Source organism: Vanessa cardui, chromosome 11, assembly GCF_905220365.1.
Source record: "Vanessa cardui chromosome 11, ilVanCard2.1, whole genome shotgun sequence".
NCBI lineage: Eukaryota > Metazoa > Arthropoda > Insecta > Lepidoptera > Nymphalidae > Vanessa > Vanessa cardui.
Genome location: NC_061133.1, coordinates 10104559 through 10126335, shown reverse-complemented (window position 1 = coordinate 10126335; position 21777 = coordinate 10104559). Strand labels below are relative to the sequence as shown.

At 31.9% G+C, this 21777-nt stretch overlaps 5 protein-coding genes across 5 annotated transcripts; 3 read left to right on the top strand and 2 right to left on the bottom strand.

Moving 5' to 3' along the window:
• Window positions 1-2: 2 nt before the first annotated feature.
• LOC124533447 (pescadillo homolog) lies at window positions 3-2842 on the bottom strand. The gene is made up of 6 exons (XM_047108705.1): window positions 2673-2842; window positions 2341-2574; window positions 1891-2262; window positions 1042-1765; window positions 638-834; window positions 3-306 (listed from the first exon to the last, which is right to left on the bottom strand). Exons 1-6 carry the CDS (start codon window positions 2694-2696, stop codon window positions 31-33), a joined length of 1827 nt encoding a protein of 608 aa, XP_046964661.1. The 5' UTR covers window positions 2697-2842; the 3' UTR covers window positions 3-30.
• Window positions 2843-3943: 1101 nt separating this feature from the next.
• Window positions 3944-4666, bottom strand: LOC124533394. The gene has a single exon (XM_047108624.1). The coding sequence runs from the start codon at window positions 4664-4666 to the stop codon at window positions 3944-3946; it is 723 nt and encodes a 240-aa protein (XP_046964580.1).
• Window positions 4667-7971: 3305 nt separating this feature from the next.
• Window positions 7972-8718, top strand: LOC124533393. Its single transcript, XM_047108623.1, has one exon. The coding sequence runs from the start codon at window positions 7972-7974 to the stop codon at window positions 8716-8718; it is 747 nt and encodes a 248-aa protein (XP_046964579.1).
• Window positions 8719-13426: 4708 nt separating this feature from the next.
• Window positions 13427-16663, top strand: LOC124533702. The gene has a single exon (XM_047109149.1). The coding sequence runs from the start codon at window positions 13427-13429 to the stop codon at window positions 16502-16504; it is 3078 nt and encodes a 1025-aa protein (XP_046965105.1). The 3' UTR covers window positions 16505-16663.
• Window positions 16664-17418: 755 nt separating this feature from the next.
• On the top strand, window positions 17419-19598 carry LOC124533703. Its single transcript, XM_047109150.1, has 2 exons — window positions 17419-18179; window positions 19480-19598. The coding sequence occupies exons 1-2, from the start codon at window positions 17569-17571 to the stop codon at window positions 19559-19561; spliced, it is 693 nt and encodes a 230-aa protein (XP_046965106.1). The 5' UTR covers window positions 17419-17568; the 3' UTR covers window positions 19562-19598.
• Window positions 19599-21777: the final 2179 nt, after the last annotated feature.

The following is a 21777-nucleotide window of genomic DNA, read 5'->3' as shown; positions in this document are numbered from 1 at the left end:
AATTTACAGTGAAGTTTATTTATTTTTAATTTATGTTGAAGCAGCTTCTAACATCTGCATTTTCTGTTTACGTTTTTCTACTTTCTTTTCTTCTTTTACTTTTTCGTCATGCAGACGCCTCTTTTTCCTCAGAAGCCAGATGTCCTTCTTCCTTTTCTCTTGTCCTGCCTTCATGCTCTTATACAGGTTCCTGTGTTTCTTCCTTACAAGTTTTTCTCTTAACCTGAACGCTTGCTTATCTTCTATCTCTTTTTGATAAGGATTTTCCTTATATGTGACACCAGTAGTAACAGCCATAGCTTTTTTCTGAAATGGAAAATAACAGTGAGATGTTTAGTAATTAAAATTTATCTGAACATTAATTATAAAGAGTAATAAGTAAAATTAGTGTAAAGTCAATTCAATACATAATTGAAAGTTAGAAATAATTTTAGGATTTATATAAGTCTTTTTAAATGTATATTTATTTAATAATATAAATAGATGTCCACATTTCCAAAATATAATCAATACCAAAATGGGAGTATATAAAAAGTTCAAAAAAATATATTAAACTAAGAAAAAAAAGATAATAATAAATTTTAGATTTGTTTAAGGAAACAATACTTCTCTAATTAAAATTAAGCATTCTATTTACCTTTTCCTTGGCTAGTTTCTTTTTCTCAGGATCAATATCGTCATCACTTTCGTCTTCAGACTGTGAATCCTGTTCAACTTCTTGTTGGTATTGTTTTGTGAGTGCTTTTTCAGCATCTTCGTCTTCACTTTCCTCTTTCTCTTCTTTTTCTTCTTCACTGTCTTCCTCTATTTCTTCTTCTGAAGGACCATCTTCACCTGTGAAACAATATATTATTAGCATATCTTTACTTTAAGTTATACTTTCTTATACGTAAATAATGTTATTAAGGAAGTGTAAAAATTTAGTCTAGAAATATAAAAAAAAAATTCAAGACATTATATTTTATATTATAGGAAGGTAAGACATTTTAAGCTGGATAGTACATATGCATAACATTTCAAAATAGTCATGATGGAACTTACTTAATGGTTTGAAATTAGGATCATTGAGTGCCCTCGCCTCTGGAGGTATGTAAACTTGATCCTTTGTCTTATCAACAAATGGTGACAAATGAGGTGGCAAGACTGCACCCATTAAGTATTTATTAATTGGGAGTAAAGATCTTGTATTAACACTGTCAAACACCCATTGCGGTTGAATATAATACCGGGAGAGGTATTGCTTATCCATAGTAGGTCGATCAACAATTTGATAAGCGATAGATTCATCTGTTTCGTCAAAAGTGGCTCCAACAAAATGATCTCTGTCCCAAGACACTTCACCACCAAAACAACGAATTATAAATACCAGAGGTTCCCTTGGAACTTCTCTGTTGATGAAGAATTTCAGGCCTTTAAACATTGTCTTTAGTTTTTTAACTTTTTCAGCTTCCAATTTTGCTTCCTCCAGTTTCTGTGGATCAGTGTCTTCTGTATTGAAAATATCAATCTCCGGCAGTTCCTCTACTTCATTTGCACCTGCTATTCTTGCAACAGATATGTTCATAGCAGCTATTCTTTCAGATACATAAGCCCTTTCATCAACCAGATCTTTTTCTGTATCTGCATTGAATGCTGCAGTTAGTTTTGGTGGATATACGAGGTTTAGAGAATGATATAGTTTGAAATTAACAAAACCCAGCATCATTATGTAGAATTCTACAAATGTTGACATTATTTTGAAATCAACTTCATCTTTACTTTGTGGCTGGAAAAAAAAGAGATTATCATTTATTACACAATAATAATTTGTTGCTATTTAATAAGCTACGAATTTACCACAATGCATGTATACAGTTTGATATTGATAATAAAATGTTTCTTAAAACTTACTTGGAATGAAAAGTGATGTGGTACAATCCATGTTATTGTCTGTCCTTCGAGCTCTGCTTGATAGTAATAACCTTTAACTGAAACAAATACTTTACGAAGGGCCTTCGCAGCTATTACTGCATGCATAAACTCTACTGTTAGTCTGCGGCAGAGAAGCGACTGGTCTGGAGGCACTCTTTTGAGTGATGGAAATGTACTAAACAAGAAGCATAATGTCAAACAGTCATCCAGATCTCTCAGAGCATCTACAAATGTTGGGTATCTTTCTTTAACAATGTGATCTATGTTTATTTCTGGGTAGTCTCTGAAATATTTTTTCATCTTTTGATATTCCCGCATAGCACGAGCTTTGCGAATTTTTTGTTGGAAGACCTAAAATTTTAAAATTGTATTAATATTGTATACTAATCACAATTTATACATAATATTAAATATGTCGATTACACTTACTTTCAATTCTCGCAACTTCCATATTATCGGTTCGTGTAACAAGAACTTAATGTCTTTAGTGTGGTATAAGGTTTTGATTCCGCCGGCGCCTTTTTGGGCTCTTTTGCGATTACGTGGTTCACGAGGATAAATGCCTTTTAGGATGCAAATGCGACGAAAGTCTTTAAGAGTTAGCTGGAGTTTCTTTAAAGCAGCTTTTCTGGTCATAAACTGAGCTCCTTCTCCCGATGAATACTAAAATATAATCATTATGTTAACATAACGTTTTCTTTATGACATAGATATAATGTTGATCAACACGTGTTTAAATTGTTGGTTATTAGTAAACATACCTTCTTCTTTTTCTTGGCAACCATTTTTAACTAATGGATAATACACCAAATACTATTAACTATTCTTCTAAGTATATCTGTTCTTAAATATAGAAATAAATGAACATTTTCAGTATGATGGGAGCAGCGCAATTGCAATAAAGCATGCGCAGAACGTAAAGAACGCTGTCAGATTTTCTTGTCACTTGTCACATGTTTTATGCTGACATAAGTAATTTCACAGATATCGTATTTTCGTTTGGAAATAATTAATCTTAATAATTTAATTGATTTTGAGATTTTCTTAAATAAAAACCGGAATTCGTAAACAAAAAGATTTGCAAAGCAAGTCAAATGTAGAAACATTAAAAGATGAAAATAAACAAAAATATATAAACAAAAAATATTGGTAAAAAATTTACTGAATGGTTTACAAATTATTAAAATGGAATGACATAAAAATTATCCTTAAAACAGCAAATTAATATAAATCGCTTTATGTTGTATAATGCTTTAAAAATAAATTTACAGTTATAAAACGGAACTAATCAGAGTTACAAAAAAAAATAGCATGTTCAGTAGGTTTAAACTAATTATAATTATTTCAGAAATACGCTTTATTTATAATAGCTTCTATTATTTACTTGTTTCCAATTTTTTGAGCTAGCGCAGTATATGGTAGCACGGGTCTTATGCGAGCCCGTTTGGGTAATTATCATTTATTTACGCATTATTTTACATCCCAGTAACAATACTGTGTTCCATTTCGTAACGGAATATAATTACAGCTAAAATGGATATTTCATCTTAATTTATATATTTGATTAGTTGATGTGGCAATATAAATGTAAAAAAGATCAATTTTCGATTGATTTTGTATCACCTAGTATTAGTCTCGTATCATTACGTTCAGGCGTTTTCAAGTGATTGATGCACAAAGTTAAGATACCGTTAAATATAAATATTCAATCAATAAAAGTGTTTCGTATTTAAAGTTATCATATATATTAATTACTTAAAACATGATTAAAACTTATTTTTAAAATGTTGAAATTGACATACAGAATTACAGAAACGTCTGCTTTTTTTTAGATAATTTTATTAGTGTGGATGTCGAAAGAGGTTCGTAGAGATTTGATTTAATATTATTTTGTAACTTGTCATTGTTGTATTCAGATGAAATAGAAACACAGGCGGATATTTTTTTATTTATTAAGCCAATAAATTAATAAATTATAATAAATAATTAATAATATAGTTTTAAATAGGTAACTAATTGTTTGATTAATAAATTATGAATTCTCGCTGCTGGTCGTGGTCGCTGTCGTAGAAGGTAGCGCACTATTTTGGCTTTGTGACCATGTCTTGGGATCTACCATGATGTATTGGTATGGATAGCCATAAGCACTCGGCCAATACGAGGGTGTTTGTGGTGTTATATTTTGGGAACCGCCATCGGTATCACCTTCTTTGTAAGCATTCATAGCACTAGCGATTGCTGACATCATTGGTGGATAGAAATACTGAACTGGTGGATAAGGCTGTGCGGGGGTTTCTGAGCAGTATGGAATATTCGATCCTTCGACCGCAGGGCTTGCTGGTATAGCATATGGGTACGGAGCGACGTAGCTTCCTTCAGCTCCTGGCACGGGTAGCGCGTATGCGTACCTCACTGTAGGACTTGTAATAACAGCTCGTCTTTGGCTGGTAATTGTCTCTTCATTTGGTGAAGACGTCTTTGTGAGACTCGATGTAAATGACACAGGTACTGCTTTGGCCTGGTTCTGGGTGGCTGCTGGTAGAAAGTTTACAGGCTGATCAGTTAACCATTGAGATTTGACCCCGTTCTCTTCTGTAGCTGCTACGTAAAGGTCTCCAGTAGTGCCATCAATTGAGGGTTTCACGAACAATCCATGAACGGGTTGCAATGAATTTGTTGTTTCCCAAATAACGTGGCACTGTGCCCGATGAAGCAAAAATGTAAAGATCACCGCTATGAATTTTGACTTAAACATGGTTAGAAGTTAATATATTATTATGATCAAAAAGAAAATTTCTTCTCTTATATAGAACTTGATAAAAATATTAAGATAAGTTTTTTACGAATTGTCATGATCAAAGATAATTGATAATGAAGATTTTAATTAAGACACGTTTTCTTATTTTACGTGTTTCCATTTTGTCACGTTATGAGATTATTAGATAAGTACAATGGATTTTAAGACTATTTATATTATTGTATTGTATTTAATTTAGCTTTCAAATTTCTTTTTTACAACTACAACAACAAAAACAGCATGTAAATTTCCCACTGCTGGGCTAAGGCGTCCTCTCTCACTGGGTTTGAACCCGAAATTATCGGTTAACATGCACACGTTCTAACTACTGGGCCATCACATCGCTTTTTTGCTAACTCGATTGTTAAAAAAATATATGTATAAAAATCCAGGTAGGTTTATACATATAAAAATATAATAAAGTTCAGGTTAGCAATCGCTATATAGTATAACTCACTGATTCCCAAAGGGTCATGTCATGTCATGCCATCATGTCGTCAGACATGATGGGGGTTTACGTAAGCGTGAATAAAAAATGGGGGCCTAAGATGTTAATGGGTCCACGAAAATTTATCTGCTTTTGATAGTGGAGAGCAAAATTGTAAGCATAGTTATATTACCTTATTATTTTTTTATTGTAATTCTATTCTTTTAAATATGACGACCTCCGTGGTCGAGTGGTGTGTACACCGGTTTTCATGGGTACGCCACTCAAAGGTCCTGGGTTCCCCAGCCGAGTCAATGTTGATTATCATTTGTTTTCTATGTTGTCTTGGGTCTGGGTGTTTGTGGTACCGTCGTTACTTCTGATTTTCCATAACGCAAGTGCTTTAGCTACTTACATTGGAATCAGAGTAATGTATGTGATGTTGTCTCATATTTATTTATATTTATAATTAAAGTGTTAGAAATTGTACTATTTTTCGTTTTTATTTTACCTATCGGAATATAGGGACAGAACTCAGATGCGACACAATATTTATTTTTTGGAGACTTTAAGCATGTGGTGGAGATGTAGCAGCACGGTGTCCACCGAAACCAATAAAATTTTGAAAATGGTCCACGAGAAAAATAAGTTTGGGAACTACTGTTATAAATCAAAGTCACTTCCCATCCTTTTCAACCGACTTCAAAAAGGAGGAGTTTATCAATTCGTCTGTATTTTTTTAAAGCTCAGATCTTTTAAACAACACGGCGGGGAATAATGCGGTTTTCATCAAGACAATTTAAAGTTTATAGGTATGCATATTGTTGTAGAGAAAAGCTGAGTATTTCAACTCTTTGATCATTTTCTTTTTATGTTTCTTCAATCTAAAATATATAAACTTATTGTAGCGGGTAGGCAGGCGGCTGGCTATTCACACATCTTTTTTGTTTTCTTTACATTTAGATAATATTACTCTTCAAAATTAAATATATTTTTTAAATAGACGTTTACAAACACTTAATCGTATAGATAAATTTACTTAGCGGTAGGGCTTTGTGCAAGCCTGTCTGGGTAGGTACCACCCACTCATCAGTTATTCTACCGCTAAATAACAGTACTCAGTATTGTTGTGTTGCGGTTTGAAGGGTGAGTGAGCTAGTGTAACTACAGGCACAAGGGACATAACATCTTAGTTCCCAAGGTTGGTGGCACATTGACGTTGTAAGGAAAAGTTAATATTTCTTACAGCTTCATTGTCTATGGTGGATGGTGACCACTTACCATCAGGTGGCCCATATGCTCGTTAGCCAACCTATACAATAAAAAAAAATTACAAGATAAATTCTATGTAGCGTTTAAATCTATTGATTATATTATGTAAATATATTGTGTCGCTACCTTAATGTCCATGTCGCTAGCATTCTTATTTTTTTTTAATATAATAAAAATCATTATCTCGTGCAAAGGTACTTCCCACCTAGCCCTGGCTCGTGTATTGCTGAATGAATACATTTTTGATGAAAGTATAAGATATGGCATACATATGATTGTACCACCAAACAGCAATCCTTAGTATTTATAAGCTCCGATTTAAAAGCTGAGCCAGTACACGAGGGATAATATGTCTTATATTCTCTTATTTGGCGCATTGGTCATATAAGAAAGGTTTATATCTTACAGCCCCCGTCAGGTTATCGAGCATCCAATAATACTTCTATAAGTACATAATGAAATCTGATTATTATTGAAATGAGTAAAGTAATATCTTACGAATATTGGTTTCAAAGTTCTAATCATACAAAATAGAATATTTTTTCGGAAAAAAATCTACGAATATTTTTATCACAAATATAACTTTAATATAACAGGAGGTAAAATAAAAATAGTTTTTCTTGTAATGTTTACTTATACTTTATGCGCAGTATTTCTGATAAGAGTTGTAGTAACTTTCAAAACATCAGCATGTTTACGTAAAAATGAAGAATTTACATTATGTGGATGGAAATGTCCACCAACTTGTGTTAATATAAAACTTTTAGCATCAAACGGAGCCCTTTGCCCCCTGAAATGGGAGTGTAAAGTGGGATGTCGATGTTCCGCCGGTTACATAAAGGATGAATATAGCAAAAACTGTGTTTTGATACATCACTGTCCTGGTAAGTTTTAAAGCGAAACGTAAAACATTTCCTCAATATATCATATTTTCGGGATATCTTAGTGGGATTTTTTTATAATTTTCTTAACATTTTAAACTTAGCCCACACTTGATGTTACTTGAGACATAAGTTTATGTGGTAACTTCTAAATTCAACTCTCAAAATTTCAACTTTTGAACACGTGTAAGTTCCAAATCTTTATTACTCAATAAAATGAAACAAGTACCTAAGGGAGATCTCCATATCTGTTTTTATATAAAATATGAATATTAAAAGTCTAAGTCTAGAATATTAGTAGTCGTACTAAACATTATATTATAAATGAGTACCTAATATCATTTTTGATATTATAGGCACCAACATACAATATATTGAAATCTAGGTTTGATTTTAAATTAGTGTATTATCATAAGTTTTGTCTAGATTCATTTTATTTAACGTGAAAGATGCTTGCTTAATAATAAAATATTCGATTTCATCAAAAACGTTATGAGTTCCAAAAACGTGCGAAATAGCATGAATTCGCAAAAAATACGCGACCAAGTGTCGCCGTATAATTTATTGATTAATTTGTATTTATTACTGCCAATGTTTGTGTTAGCTAAAGAAAATATTGCAATAACATGTATAAATATGACTCAAATTAGGATTGAGTATTTCATTCGCAAAGAATTAAGATAATGAAGATTGTGTTTCGGGCGGTGGCATGTGTGCTTATAGGAACGTTGGTGCGTTCGGCACCCGTTTCCGAAGATGTTCCTAAAGGGCCTGGATTCATAGATATAGACAATGGCCAAGCAGATTATCAACGTGACAAGCGATTAAACAATGCCTTCTACGCTGTATCACCGTGTGCTGCCGCCAGTGCATCGAATACACAATTAGCATCGTTTGTCCCTGAAGTTACATATCAAAGTAACATTGCCTCCACTCATCCAAGATATTTCACCAGTGATTACGGACATCCAGACTATCCGGCGTATTGGTACCGCGCTGAAGATGCTTACAAAGACGATCGAGAAATTATGAGATATTCAGACTCGGAGTTTATGGATCAAACACAAATGAGTAACATGTTTAGATCAGCTCCTTCTGCCTATATGGCTATGAACCATGCAAATATAGATGGTTTAAATGGACAAGTGATGAATCCAGTCAGGACAGCTGTTTTTCAAAATGCAAACGTTGACGGCTGTAACATCCCGCTACTCTTCAGCTGTTCGCCGTCCATAGTTACTGGTCGTATAGTCAATCCTGAAACAAGCTTTGGCTACGATCCAACTCCAGTGACGGGAAAACCTACAGACCCTTACGGCAGTGCTGGTCATTACCTCCACGCCATCCACGGGGAACAGACAGCAAAGGATCATTCCAGTATATCAAGTTCAATTAGTAGTAGTAATGTTCATAATAGTAAAATGTCTTGATGTTATGAATTAAAAATATTGTTTTGAGTTAATAGGTAATATTTTTATTTCTAACATCATAAAATTGTGAGAAGTGACTATGATAAATTTATAAATAAAGTTTAAGTAATATACCTAGTATGTTTCTGTTATTCGTTTGGATAGTAAGATTATTAACCAAATCATTTTTTTTAATTACATCGCTGTTTATTTTATCTAAAAAAATGTGAAATAAAAATGATTTATACGACTTGATAATCTAATAAAAAGACAAATAAAAACAGATAAAGAATTGAATTCACCAAAACTGATGGCATCTCCTTATATGAGTACTTAGTATTGTTAGATTTAATTCACGTCACGATGACGCTCGACACTGCTGTGTATTCAACGATATATTATTCGTTGAATTTGAAAGGTGAATCGAATAACTAGGTCAAAAAATTAATGTTTATTTCTCTTCAAAAATACAGACTTTACATAATCATTACATATTTATATCTAATAAATTTGTACTGCTAAGTACATACATGCTTATATTTGCTTATATGTATATGGGAAAATGTACTTAATACTTTTGATTTTAAGTAGAGATTTGTAACTCTGCCACTGCTACGCCAACACCAAGCCACGTTGGGAGATTATGGGGTTGGTAAGGCTAAGAGCTTATTTCACCATAATTCACAGCCGGTGAATACGGAAGAAATATGTAAGATATCTATCCAACTTATTAATGTTTCATCTAAACGGTTTAACTGAGTCACGATATTTTTTTTATAAACACTGGCCAATGTTAGTATTTCTAATATTTGTTTAATATTCACATTTCAATTTTTAAAATCTATTTTATTAATATTGTACATGTGAAAGTGACTCCGTCTGTCTGTGTCGCTGTGTCACGTACAAACCACTAACCCGAATTTGATGAAATTTAGTACGAAGTAAACTTGAACTCAAAGAAAGGACAAAGTGCTTGTGCCTTATACATGATAACCAACACCTTAAAACACGAGCGAAACGACCTCCGTGGTCGAGTGGTGTGTACACCGGTTTTCATGGGTATGCCACTCCAAGGTCCCGGGTTCGATTCCCGGCCGAGTCAATGTATGTACTAAATTGTGCAATTTATTTTTTATTTTTTTATTTTATGGAATAGGTTGGCGGACGAGCATATGGGCCACCTGATGGTAAGTGGTCATCATCACCCATAGACAATAACGCTGTAAGAAATATTAACTGTTCCTCACATCCTCAATGCGCCACCAACCTTGGGAACTAAGATGCTATGTCTCTTGTGCCTGTAGTAACACTGGCTCACTCACCCTTCAAACCGAAACACAACAATACTGCGTACTGTGTTTTAGCGGTAGAATATCTGATGAGTGGGTGGTACCTACCCAGACGGGATTGCACAAAGTCCTACCACCAAGTGCAAATTTTTTTATGTACGAATATTGTGCTAAATTGTAAAGGAGTTCTGAGGCATATTCATTAACTAATACGTTTTAAAACAACAGTTTTGTAGGTCGTAGTGGAATGAGCCACAAAACTAAGTTTTTGAATAGAAAGAAGGCTAATCCACCATTAGTACTTAAATGTTTTTTTATGCATAATCGGGACCTACTGAAATATAACAATGAACCAATATTTAGATAAAATAAAAAAATACTGACAATAGTTAACGTAATAATAATAAGAAATTAGGATGATACAAAATTAAACTTTTTAAATTTAAAACCCGCCCTGGCTTCGCACGGGTGCAATACTGTTACTAAATATACTACAGAATTTGTTTATTTACGACATAACATTAGAACCTTGTAAAATTATCAGTGTTTCTTTACATTATCGTCTTTGTATTATAATTATACAAAAACCTTCTTCTCTAATCACTTTATCTTTAAAAAAAACCGCATCAAAATACATATTCATAGGAATATTTAAAAAAAAATTGAACCGTGCATCAATGTACGTGTTTGTGGTATCGAAGTATAAAAAATGCAAATTTAGCTGAATTCTTCACAATAGCAACGATATTATTTGCTTCGTCGGTATTACGTGCGTCCTCTTTATGAAATCCTTGAATTCCGCAGCTGAAGCGAACACATGAACTTATAATCGGTACGAAACATATTACGACACACAATTATTCTCGGAAATATCTAAACCAGATTTTGTACGATTAACACTTTATTTTTTATTCAGGTTATGAGTTCTTGCAATGGTACTTACTTAGTATGTCTTTGTTCTATTATTTTTCAGGAAATCTTTGAATCAATGAAATAAAAGAGGTTTTAATCTACTGTTACATAAGTCTACCGTTTTATGATTTTAATGGAATGTTTATTCTAAAACCTAATTAACTAAATGTTAGGTAATGATAACAACGATATACCTTTACTGTATTAACTGGAAAACCAATCTTCCGTACATCAATCGTTATCAATGATATCTTTAGTTATTTTATTTTGTTTATTGAATGTTACTTCTTGTATTTTTATTTTTGATTATTTTATTATTTTGAATTATGGGATTTTATAAATTGGTTTATATAGTTACATTTAAATGTAAACTGAGTAATTATTACAATAATGTTTTGATAGTCAACTTAACTAATGCATTGGATTACTGTAACGTTAGATATATGCTTTTTTTTGTAAATAAATAAATGTTATAAAAAATGTGACTATGGCGCCTTTCAGAAATTAAGTATTGAATTCAATAAAATATTTTATTAATGAGATGACTTAATTAGCATGCGAGCCATGATTGAGTTGCTTATTATAAAAAAATTAGGATATTATAAAATTAAAAGAAGCGACTTCGGCCATTCTGACCAACACTACATCTGTGTTTAATTGAAATCTAAAATTTGTTTGCTACTTGTAAGACGATCAATAATTGAATGTGCTTGTGTGAATGGATTAGAGTTTCGGAAAAGTTTAATCGGACATTTCTTGTACATTTCAATCAGTGGTAGATTTACAAATTTCCCTTTATTCTGAAATTGCAACTTTATGATTTGTGTTCTATCGTTCTCATTACATCAACTTTTTCCCTATATTAGTATGATTACGAACAAGGTGGTATTTCTGTCAGTTACTAGATTATTTTTCCAGCCCGCTATATAGGGGCGAGTATACGGATTACAGAAGTGTATGCATATAATTATAATTATTTTTTTATATCTGTAAGTCAGTTGCCGCCCTTCTAAACCTGCCGCCCTAGGCTCCAGCCTACTTAGCCTATTGGTAAATCCGCCACTGTTTTCAATAGTGATTATGTTTTATTTTAAACGGCGGTGATATTTTCCTGAAATGTCCCAGCCATAGAAGGCACTCATATCGATGATTGGCTGTTCAGGAGACATAGTATTCAAGGGTGTGCGCGTGTAAGTGCTCTCTACAAATCGACTGATATGACTTCAAAGGCAAGAGCAAGAAATTGCATCGCATGGGCTGCTATTGAGAATTTATTGAGTGAAAAACCGAAATAATTTATTAGTGTTTTTTAATCTTATAGAATATTAGTTTTTGCTTTGATTTGCTAGTCTATTTACTTATACTTGGTATTCAATAGGTTTTTTGTTATTTAATATAGAAAAGAAAGACCTTTACAAAATATAATATTATGTGACAGTAGTTACAAGAAATTGTTAAAAAAGTTACAACAAAATGAAATCGTTTGAAGAGAAAAATAAATTAAGCTGGTATTTGTCTTATAATTAGCAAATATATTATTACTAATAATAATCTTACAAATATGAAGAGATAGCCGATATATATGATATTGAATATGTACAGGTGTTGTTTTTGAAGAGAATTGAATGTCATTATATGCAAAGTTTATAAGTTTTGGTCATTAGACAATGCTCACCGAAATATACCAGTATTTTTAATCTCTTATATTTTCGAAAATATTTATTTAAACTAAATTTTGTAAACGGCTATATTTATATAAGTATATGAAACTCAGGTTAGCCAACCTTTACAATGTAAAAAATGTAAAAAAATTACGACATAACATAAAAACCTCTAAAATTATTAGTGTTTCTGTACTATATTGTGCATGTATCATACATAAAAACCGCATCAAATTAGTTGTAGTGTATTATAGACCTAAGCTTACACACAGACAGCGGTAAGCGACTTTTTTATACTATATAATATATTGATTATCGATTTCGAAAAATATTTAAAAAGATATCCTTCTTATAATTAAACGAGACATAAATAATATCAATAATTAATATCAATTATAATTTATTAAATTAATTAAGGTAACAAATATAATAAAAAAATACCAAACGTCTTGATTTTTATGGCTGGACTGAAGACATTTTATGATGGACATGAATGGTCAAGTGATTTTTTTCTTTATAATCTGTTGAATTTCAATAATAATGCAATTGTGTTATGAATAACATGAGTTAAGTACAAAGTCAATAAAAATAAATTACAAAACGGGACTTGCAATCAGAGAAACAAAAAACTAGATTTCTATGGAAAAAACATATGGACAGAATCGAAGAAAACAGTTAGTATTTTAGTACCTACTAAAGCAAATGATTCAGTTCCGTCATGCGGAAGATGCTACCTAAGCGTTTGTTATGAGTAACAGTCATTGGCACGTTTTGTTTTATTTTATTTTGCGGATATGTTAATTGAATAATTCTGTATAAATGCCATGAGCAGGAGGATTTTTACATCACATTCGAGATAGCACGACCATGAAGACTCTCATTGTGCTATGTTCTTTGGTAACGATAACGATTGCGGTACCATCATTACCTCGAGGAAATTTCGAAAAGGTAGTTCAAGATGTTCCTGAGAGCATCATACGAGAGAAAAAGTCGCCTCTGCATGATACTCTACAAGAATCGGCAGCTAATGATGGCAAGGAAATTTTACAAAACCGTAACACTCAGAAGACAGAATCATCATCCTTAGACAAAACGAAAACCGGTTTTAGAAAGCCGATTATTATCAAGAAGAAATTGGGATATCGTGTTTACCAGGATTCCGATGAAGAAATGGCACATGCTGATCCCAATGAAAATTGTAGAAAGCAATTTAAAGTAAAAATATGTGACAGTGAACCGTCAATGCATTCTCATTCTGCTAACGTTAAATCTCTTTCATTGGAACGTCCACATGAAAATATTTCGGACAAAGAAATGGAAAGTAGCATAAAAATGGCAAGAGATGCTGTAGAAAAATTGCAAAAAGATCTATTGAAAATGGAACAAAATACAGGAAAGTCGGTTAATTCTAAGGAACATTTAGAATCAGATATGACATTGCAACAAGATATTGAAATGGCAAAAAGTGCTTTAGAACATATTCAAAAGAACATCGGTAATATAGAATCAATCGATTTTCAAATAAGTGACCAAAAAAATAAAGAAATCCAAGTAGCAAAATCTAGCGACGCAGAAGCAATAAGGGAATGGAAAGAATCTATAGGAAATATTTACAAAAATGTTGAGATTCCTAGAAATATAGAAGATGCCTTCAAATTTGAAACACAAAACGTAATTAATTCCGAAAATACAATGTTAGATGACCAACAAAAAGATCAAAGCAGTGTACAATCTATGAAGGCAGTAAACGAAGATAATAACAAAAATCTTAATTTAAAATCAAAGGACGAAAAAAATACAATTGCAGAGCATGATATGTTTGTTTCAACAACCGATCACAATGAATCAAAAATGAAACTACACAGTGAAAGTTTGACTAGCGAAAATCTTTTTGACAAGACTTTAGTTGGCCACGATATCAAGCCGGTAGGTTTTAATACAAATGACCATTTAAGTACAGCAAAATATTCGGAATTAAATTTTGAAACTGAGAAAAAGATACACAAGCCCGATGAAAAAGTTGTGAGTGGAGCAGATATGTCGTCAATGCAAAATAATGATGTGAAAAATTTAAAACTTGCTGTACCATTAGAAAATAACATTTTTGATACAATAACAGGGAACAGTGACATAAGTTCAGGTATGTTAAATGCTAAGGAAACTGAAAATTTTGAAGGTGACGCTTTAAAAAACAGTCATATGGAAATTTCGAAAGACGAACATCATAAACATAAATCTACCGTAAAAACAAACGAAGATTTACATTTGGCGGGTAAAGGTCTATCATCTGATGTAAGCGAAACAGAACAAAGAAATATGGAGCACCTGAAATCTGAACTTTTAGATAAGGATAATACGCATTCTAGTGACGTAAAATTGACTTCAATAAAATCAGCAGACATGAAGGATACTCATTCTAGAAATGTGTTAAATATTAACTCGTCATCTCAAAAAAATATAGAAAATTCAGAAAAGAAGTTGCTAAATGAAGCTGATTTTACTGGAAAATTAATTTCACGCGCACATCAAGAACAACTCGACAACGTGCAAGAATCTTTGTCATCTATCCCCGTTGGAAACCATAAAACAGAACATAAATCTAGTGATTTTTCGAGGATGCGAATGGATCAGTTGCTTAATGAAAATCATGAATCACAAGACTTTCATTTAATGCATTCGACTCAAGAAGGAGAACCAAAAGATCAATTGATGCATGCTTCAAAATCTGTTTCCCATTTCCAAAATGCACAGTTACAAAATACAAATACACAAGAACATTTAAACTTGCATAATAACTTAAATGTGCCACATTTCATGAATGCCGCTGAAGAGAAACATTTCAATGAAAATATACCGCATCATTTGAAAACGTTTTCAGAATCAAACAATGAATACACCAATATCCCATTGACCAAAACCAACGAATTTAGAAATCAACATATAATGAATGAATACATGAACGCACGTATGCATCAAATTCGTAACATGGAACAATTATTACGTGAAAACCATAGATTAGATGACTTTAATTCAATGCCGTCAGCCTCTAGGAATCATCATATGGATCATTCATCACAACAATTTAAAAGTGAAACAGAATTTCACAATGATCACCTCTTACCTTCCTTCACAAAAACAAATGGATTAAAAGATGAACTCAATAGACATCCAAGTATGCGCCTCGCAGAAAGCTCTGATAAAGGACATGAGGTATCTGATAGTCAGCATTTTCCAACAATGATGAAAACTAAGATGTTCTATAGCGGACAACATAAAGAACCAATGCATATGCGAATAACTGAAGATACAAATTTAGGACAAGTATTCACTGACAGCCATGAGCTTCATGACTCTCATTTAATGCACTGGGCTCAAGAAAAACAACACAATGAAAATTTTGCACAAACATTTGATGGCGCCACAGAACTTCACAACGAACATTTACATGAGCACATACCCACTAATAGATTTAGTGATAATCTTGATTTAGATAACAGTCATAAAATATTTCCTATGAGACCAAGAATGCATGAACATTTACATATGATGAAACATGCAAAACCATATGATATGGATAGTTCAATGCAGCCAAGCATGCATATTAGTATGAGAGATAGTGATATGCCATTGGGTCATCATCATCACCACCATCATCATGGTTTGGCAAGATCGAGCTATTCACCAACTCTACCCGTCGCCAATTCTAGTCCGGGAGCGGTAGGCGTATTCTCTGAAGCAAGTTCCGGTTGCGGTATTCCATTATTATTGAGCTGTTCTCCATCTGTTGTGTCCGGAAGTTTGGCTAAAGCTCACCCTACAGGCATTTCATCACCAGCGTACAGAACAGGAGAAGATTTCATGTACTATATGAAACGTGACGCTAATAACATTGAAGGACTGAACAATATTAACGTACATAAGCCATCGAAAGCTTTCAACCAATAAACTAAATGGATCCTGCTTTAATCACAGGTCTTATGAATTAATTTGGTAAAAATAAGATGCAGAGATAAGCAATACAGTGTTTGTATAACGAAATTTGTATTTCTTATATTAGTTTTAGTACTAAATGCATCACAAATGCTTAATAAAAATATAACTATACCATACATTATATGATTTTTATTTAATATTAATCTTTTTGTTAGACGATATTCTAATTGTTATATCATATTAGTCTTAATACTATAATTTTTAAAGAATAATCAAACTGATAAATACATTTCATAACAGTAAATTATGATAAAGTTATAAACGATAAAGAAATTTATATTTACGATTAGTAACTCTGTTTATAAATTGTAGACTTTATTAAATTTAGCATCCTTAATTTATTTCACATCAATTATAACATAATTAATTGCATAAGTAAAATATTAATATCAAGTCGAAATTATACTTTTTTTAAATGCTATGATTGTTTTTTGTATTCAAGGTAATATTATTATATGCAGAGATTTTATAATCTTGGTGCATAACCGAAAAGTGGACTCATAATGACAATATATTTTTTTGAAAAAGAAATACGGAAATATTATATAAGCTATTCATTTAATTTATGAAAATAGAAAAAAATTATATTTGGTAAATGGCTCACAAGGCACGAATCACATTTTTTATGTTATTCGTTGTTCATCGATGTCTTATTTCAAATACGAGTATATTAACCTGTGTGTAATTTGATAATTGCGTATATTTGAGTGCGAAATTCGATGACATTTACGAATCAAGTGATTTCACCGTGTCAAGTTTTATGCTGTGTAGAAATAGTTTTAGTAAAACTATTCATGATGTCGCACAGTTTATCAATAATATTTATTTTAATAAATATATTTATCTGTATAGTTTTGAACAAACAATTAGTGGAAAGTCAAGAAACTGCGATAATAGAAGCTTTATCTGCAGAAAATAAAGAAAGTAAAGGGTATAAAAATTTGGATTTGAATTCATGGGAAATATGTCTTGAAGATGAAGATCTTGATCATTCGAAAACAGACGACCAAACTGAAATGTTTCCGTCTAGTTCGTCAACAACAAATGATTTTTATCTTCAACCGAATTTTCAACGGGATTACAAAGCTATAAGCTCTGCTACACATCAAGTGGACGCATTAAACAATTTAGAAACATCTGGAATCAGCCTAAGAAAATATGATAGAGGTTTATATCCCTACATTAATTCCAAAATGATGTCTTCATATAATCCTATACCGCCAGTACGATTTCTACCCCCAGTTTATTCACCACTTCATGATACATTTTTATCTGAAAAAAGGGAATCTGATCAAGATTTTATCGGGAATATTCAGCCGCCGAGAGTGCTTCGGTTAGAAAACGATTTCTGGAAACAACTACAGCACGATACCGTTATGAAGAATATTTTGCCCACTATGCCTACATTTCTTCGAAACACTGAAGACACTCACGCGATAAGAACACGTGATCCGTACTATGTTTCAATGCTATTTTTGTACTCGCCTGAAATTATTTATAGCCGACGAGGTTCAGATGATGAGATAGAGCTCCCAATACCATACGCCTATGCGTATAGTTTCATGGGAAACAGAAATTTTCCGGAACTAGATGATTCCAACAGCAGAGAAAATAATTTTAAAACAATGTAAGTTATTAAGTAGCTCTTTAAACTGGTACACACAATTATTATTATATATAGTACAAAGCAGATTTTTAGTGGTATATATTTTTATATGCCAAGTTATTATATATAATGGATTATAAATTTACAAGAAAACCTAAAGAAAAATCGGTGATTTATAATATATTATGTATAACCTAATACAGCGTTTGTTGTGTTCATAATTGATCTCGTTCTCGGTGGTGAAGGAAAACATCGTGAGGAAACCTGCATGCGTTTAATTTTATAGAAATTCTGCCACATGTGTGTTCCACCAACCCGCATTGGAACAGCATGTTAGAATATTCCAAACCTTCTCCTCAACGGGAGTTAGTACAAATCAGATATAACCCAGTAGTGGGAAATTTACAGGCTATTGTGGTTGTTGTTATACAGCGTTTGGTTTGATTGTGAAAGCTGAGAACGAGTTGAAAAAAAATAGTGGCAACAGTTGGCTTCTAATTACACGCACTCTGGTAAAGGAGTACCACGTTTTGCCATAAATATTAAGTATAGCTATCATGCACACAAAGACAGTAATGTTGCCTAATTTGTAATAATATACTATCTAGATGTAAATGAAATTGCCTAGTATTTTCATCAGTTTACACTCTCCGTAGTTCTATCATAACTTTACCGGTTATTGCAATTATCCAGTAACATATATTTTAAAAATAGTACTTTCATATACGTTTTTATTTTATTATTTGGATTTAGTGGCTTTATGTATATTACTCAAAGTCGACGTCGAATAACATATTCCTGGTACTTATATGTTACATTGACATACATTGTAATCACAACAGGATGTGATAAGGAGTATTAGAAGGTGTAACAATAATTCATAGTAAGACTTTTGTAACTAATTATATCTAATATTATATGACGATTCCACGCGTGTAATGACTTTCAATGATTTTAAAGTGGCAGTGGAATGAAAATAATAAATAATAAGATAACCTTTCATGTAATTTAAATACTGTTGTATTTGTGAACATTTTTATGGACGCAGATACATCGAAATTGTTAAAATTATATTGATGAAGATTGAAAAATACAGCAATGACTTTTTTATTATTCTAAAATCTTCTATTTGATGTCATGGATTATAATTTTTACTATAGATACATGTTTTCAGTATTTTTTTTTCAATAAAAATAAATAACTTATATACATAAGATTTATTAGGTATTGTAACAGATTATGAAGTACCTTTTCGTGCTTTTTTTACAGATTGTAACAGATTATAAAGTATGAATGTTTTCTTTTTTTAAATTATTTGCAGACGAAGACACATGTCCAGATGGGGAAGTGATGGGCACGAATCTGCAATGCATTATGCGGCGCCACACTACCGTCAACAATGATGATCACTGGCGGTACTATGGAGAATAGTATTATAATCATATTCTTCTGTAATCTAAAGTTAAGATTAAACTTTAGGCAATATATTTTTCCGTTTTTTTTTAAACCTCTGAAATTATAATTTTGCATGACCTTTTTTGGCTTTCATGAATAAATAAATTAGTAATTGTTATTAAAGAAACGAATTAATATCTACATCGAGCTTTTCAAAGGTTGAGATTTTTTGGCTGGTGGATTTTGCTTACAAACTTTCAAAATTATATAACAATATGTATATATTTTCTAATTTTCTATATAGTATTTTGATTGTTTTTGTAAGAAATAATTAAAAAAATATTTTTCTATGTAATAAAATAATTCACAGCTTTTTGACTTAAGCCCACTTTCAAATAGTAATTCAGTAATCTAGTTGTTCTTAGCACTAAAACCATCTCAGCTCTATACTTTGTTCTATTTTAACATATGCCAGAAAAAAATAATAAAGTTAATCTGTCTGAAGCGTTTTATCGAATAATACATGTTACAGACGTAAACGAAAACAAGTCAATCGTTGTGGACAAAGGGAACGGGATGTTGATTTTATTTTTCCACACGCTAACACTTTATTTGATGATAACAGATAAAGTTAAAGGAACGTGTGACTGATTACATTGAAAACAAAGATTATCTGGAATTGATTACAAAATATACGTCTGTGTTTATATTATACACATAATACGGTGTATCACGCTGTATAAGTTTGTTTAATAGTACACTAGCGACCCGCCCCGGTTTCGTGCAGGTGCGATACTGGTACTAAATATACTACAGAATTTTTCTTGTTTCCTTACTATATTGTCCATGTCTTATATTCAAAAACCTTCTTCTTGAATCACATCATCTAATAAAAAAAAACGCATCAAAATCCGTTGCGTAATTTTAAAGATCTAAGCACATATAGGGACAAACAGCGGTAGCAGTGTTTTATACTATGTTAGTGCATATTATAAAACACATATTTAGATATCATTACATAGTTGTAATGATGATAATGATATACAAATTAATAATTATTTATTAACATAAGAATTAATAACGTTAAGTGCTTAAATATATACAAATATGAAATAAAAGTAGTTACTGTATAAATCTTGAACGCGTGGAATGGTGGCAAGAATGCTATCAGCATTTACCCGTTGAATCGCAATTCCGATCCTCTGGGCAAAAAACGAACCAGCCCTCCTATCCCCAGTGGAGGCAATGAGGCGAGGTGTTACACTTTTGATGAAGCTTTCTGAACCACTACTCCAAGGGCCAAGCGTTTCGACAGCAAATGAAACAAAAAAGTAATTAGATACACGAATATTTAGTTCTTTGATAATGATTTGTATGTTATATATTATATATATATTAAAAACATTCCTATTATGATGTTAACATTGTATTACCTATATTTAATTATAGGGAGACTATCAAGAATATAACGTGTTGATGAATTGACTGATGTCATTCATTGAACTTGTACGCAAAGTGACTAGGCGTTTCATTAAATAGCTAATTTAACCTGATAATTGCGACATATATGTATATAATTATAATTATATTATATTGTTTATTTTTTTGTACCTTGCATTACCTGTTTTCGTTTTTGTTCTTTGCCTATCTTGATCTAGATAATGAAACCTATATTAAAATTAAGATATGCGTGCTTAGATCTTTGCTGATTACTATTTTATTTGGTAGGGTTGTTTGCAAGTCCTCATGGATAGCGGTTTGACAGATATTAGTCATGGCTGACCAATTCTGTAGAATATACTATGAACAAATTCTGTAACATCAATATATAGAAATTAAATATACACACGTAAAATAAACAATGGAAAATTTATTGAAACTCGATTAACAAATATTGGTTAACAAAGTATATACATTATAACTTTGTGTAGTACATACATAATATACACTAAGATAAACTTTAAACTCTGTCTCGATTCGATTGGTTTTGATGGGGCCAAGATACGATTCTGAATGTTTGTTTTTTAACAATAGAAAATCCCAAGAAACTACGAATTTGCGTCAATTTTATATGCCGTGTGTACATTATTGTGTGTGAAATTATTCATTCTTTATAAAATTGCGTCACAAAATGACGAAGTGGGATGTTTAGCTCGTGTAAAGAGTCAGCTTGGCGTCAGGACGCGAGTCTGTCAACACACTGACGTAAACAACAAGGGCATTG

Bases quoted from the DNA above. Each gene is read 5' to 3' on its own strand.
- LOC124533394 (XM_047108624.1), bottom strand. From the start codon at position 4,666: ATGTTTAAGTCAAAATTCATAGCGGTGATCTTTACATTTTTGCTTCAT.
- LOC124533447 (XM_047108705.1), bottom strand. From the start codon at position 2,696: ATGGTTGCCAAGAAAAAGAAGAAG. The intron at 2,575-2,672 runs GTATGTTTACTA...ATTATATTTTAG, and splicing joins TTGCCAAGAAAAAGAAGAAG to TATTCATCGGGAGAAGGAGC. The intron at 2,263-2,340 runs GTAAGTGTAATC...TTAAAATTTTAG, and splicing joins GGAAGTTGCGAGAATTGAAA to GTCTTCCAACAAAAAATTCG.
- LOC124533393 (XM_047108623.1), top strand. From the start codon at position 7,972: ATGAAGATTGTGTTTCGGGCGGTGGCATGTGTGCTTATAGGAACGTTG.
- LOC124533703 (XM_047109150.1), top strand. From the start codon at position 17,569: ATGTTTCCGTCTAGTTCGTCAACAACAAATGATTTTTATCTTCAACCG. The intron at 18,180-19,479 runs GTAAGTTATTAA...AATTATTTGCAG, and splicing joins GAAAATAATTTTAAAACAAT to ACGAAGACACATGTCCAGAT.
- LOC124533702 (XM_047109149.1), top strand. From the start codon at position 13,427: ATGAAGACTCTCATTGTGCTATGTTCTTTGGTAACGATAACGATTGCG.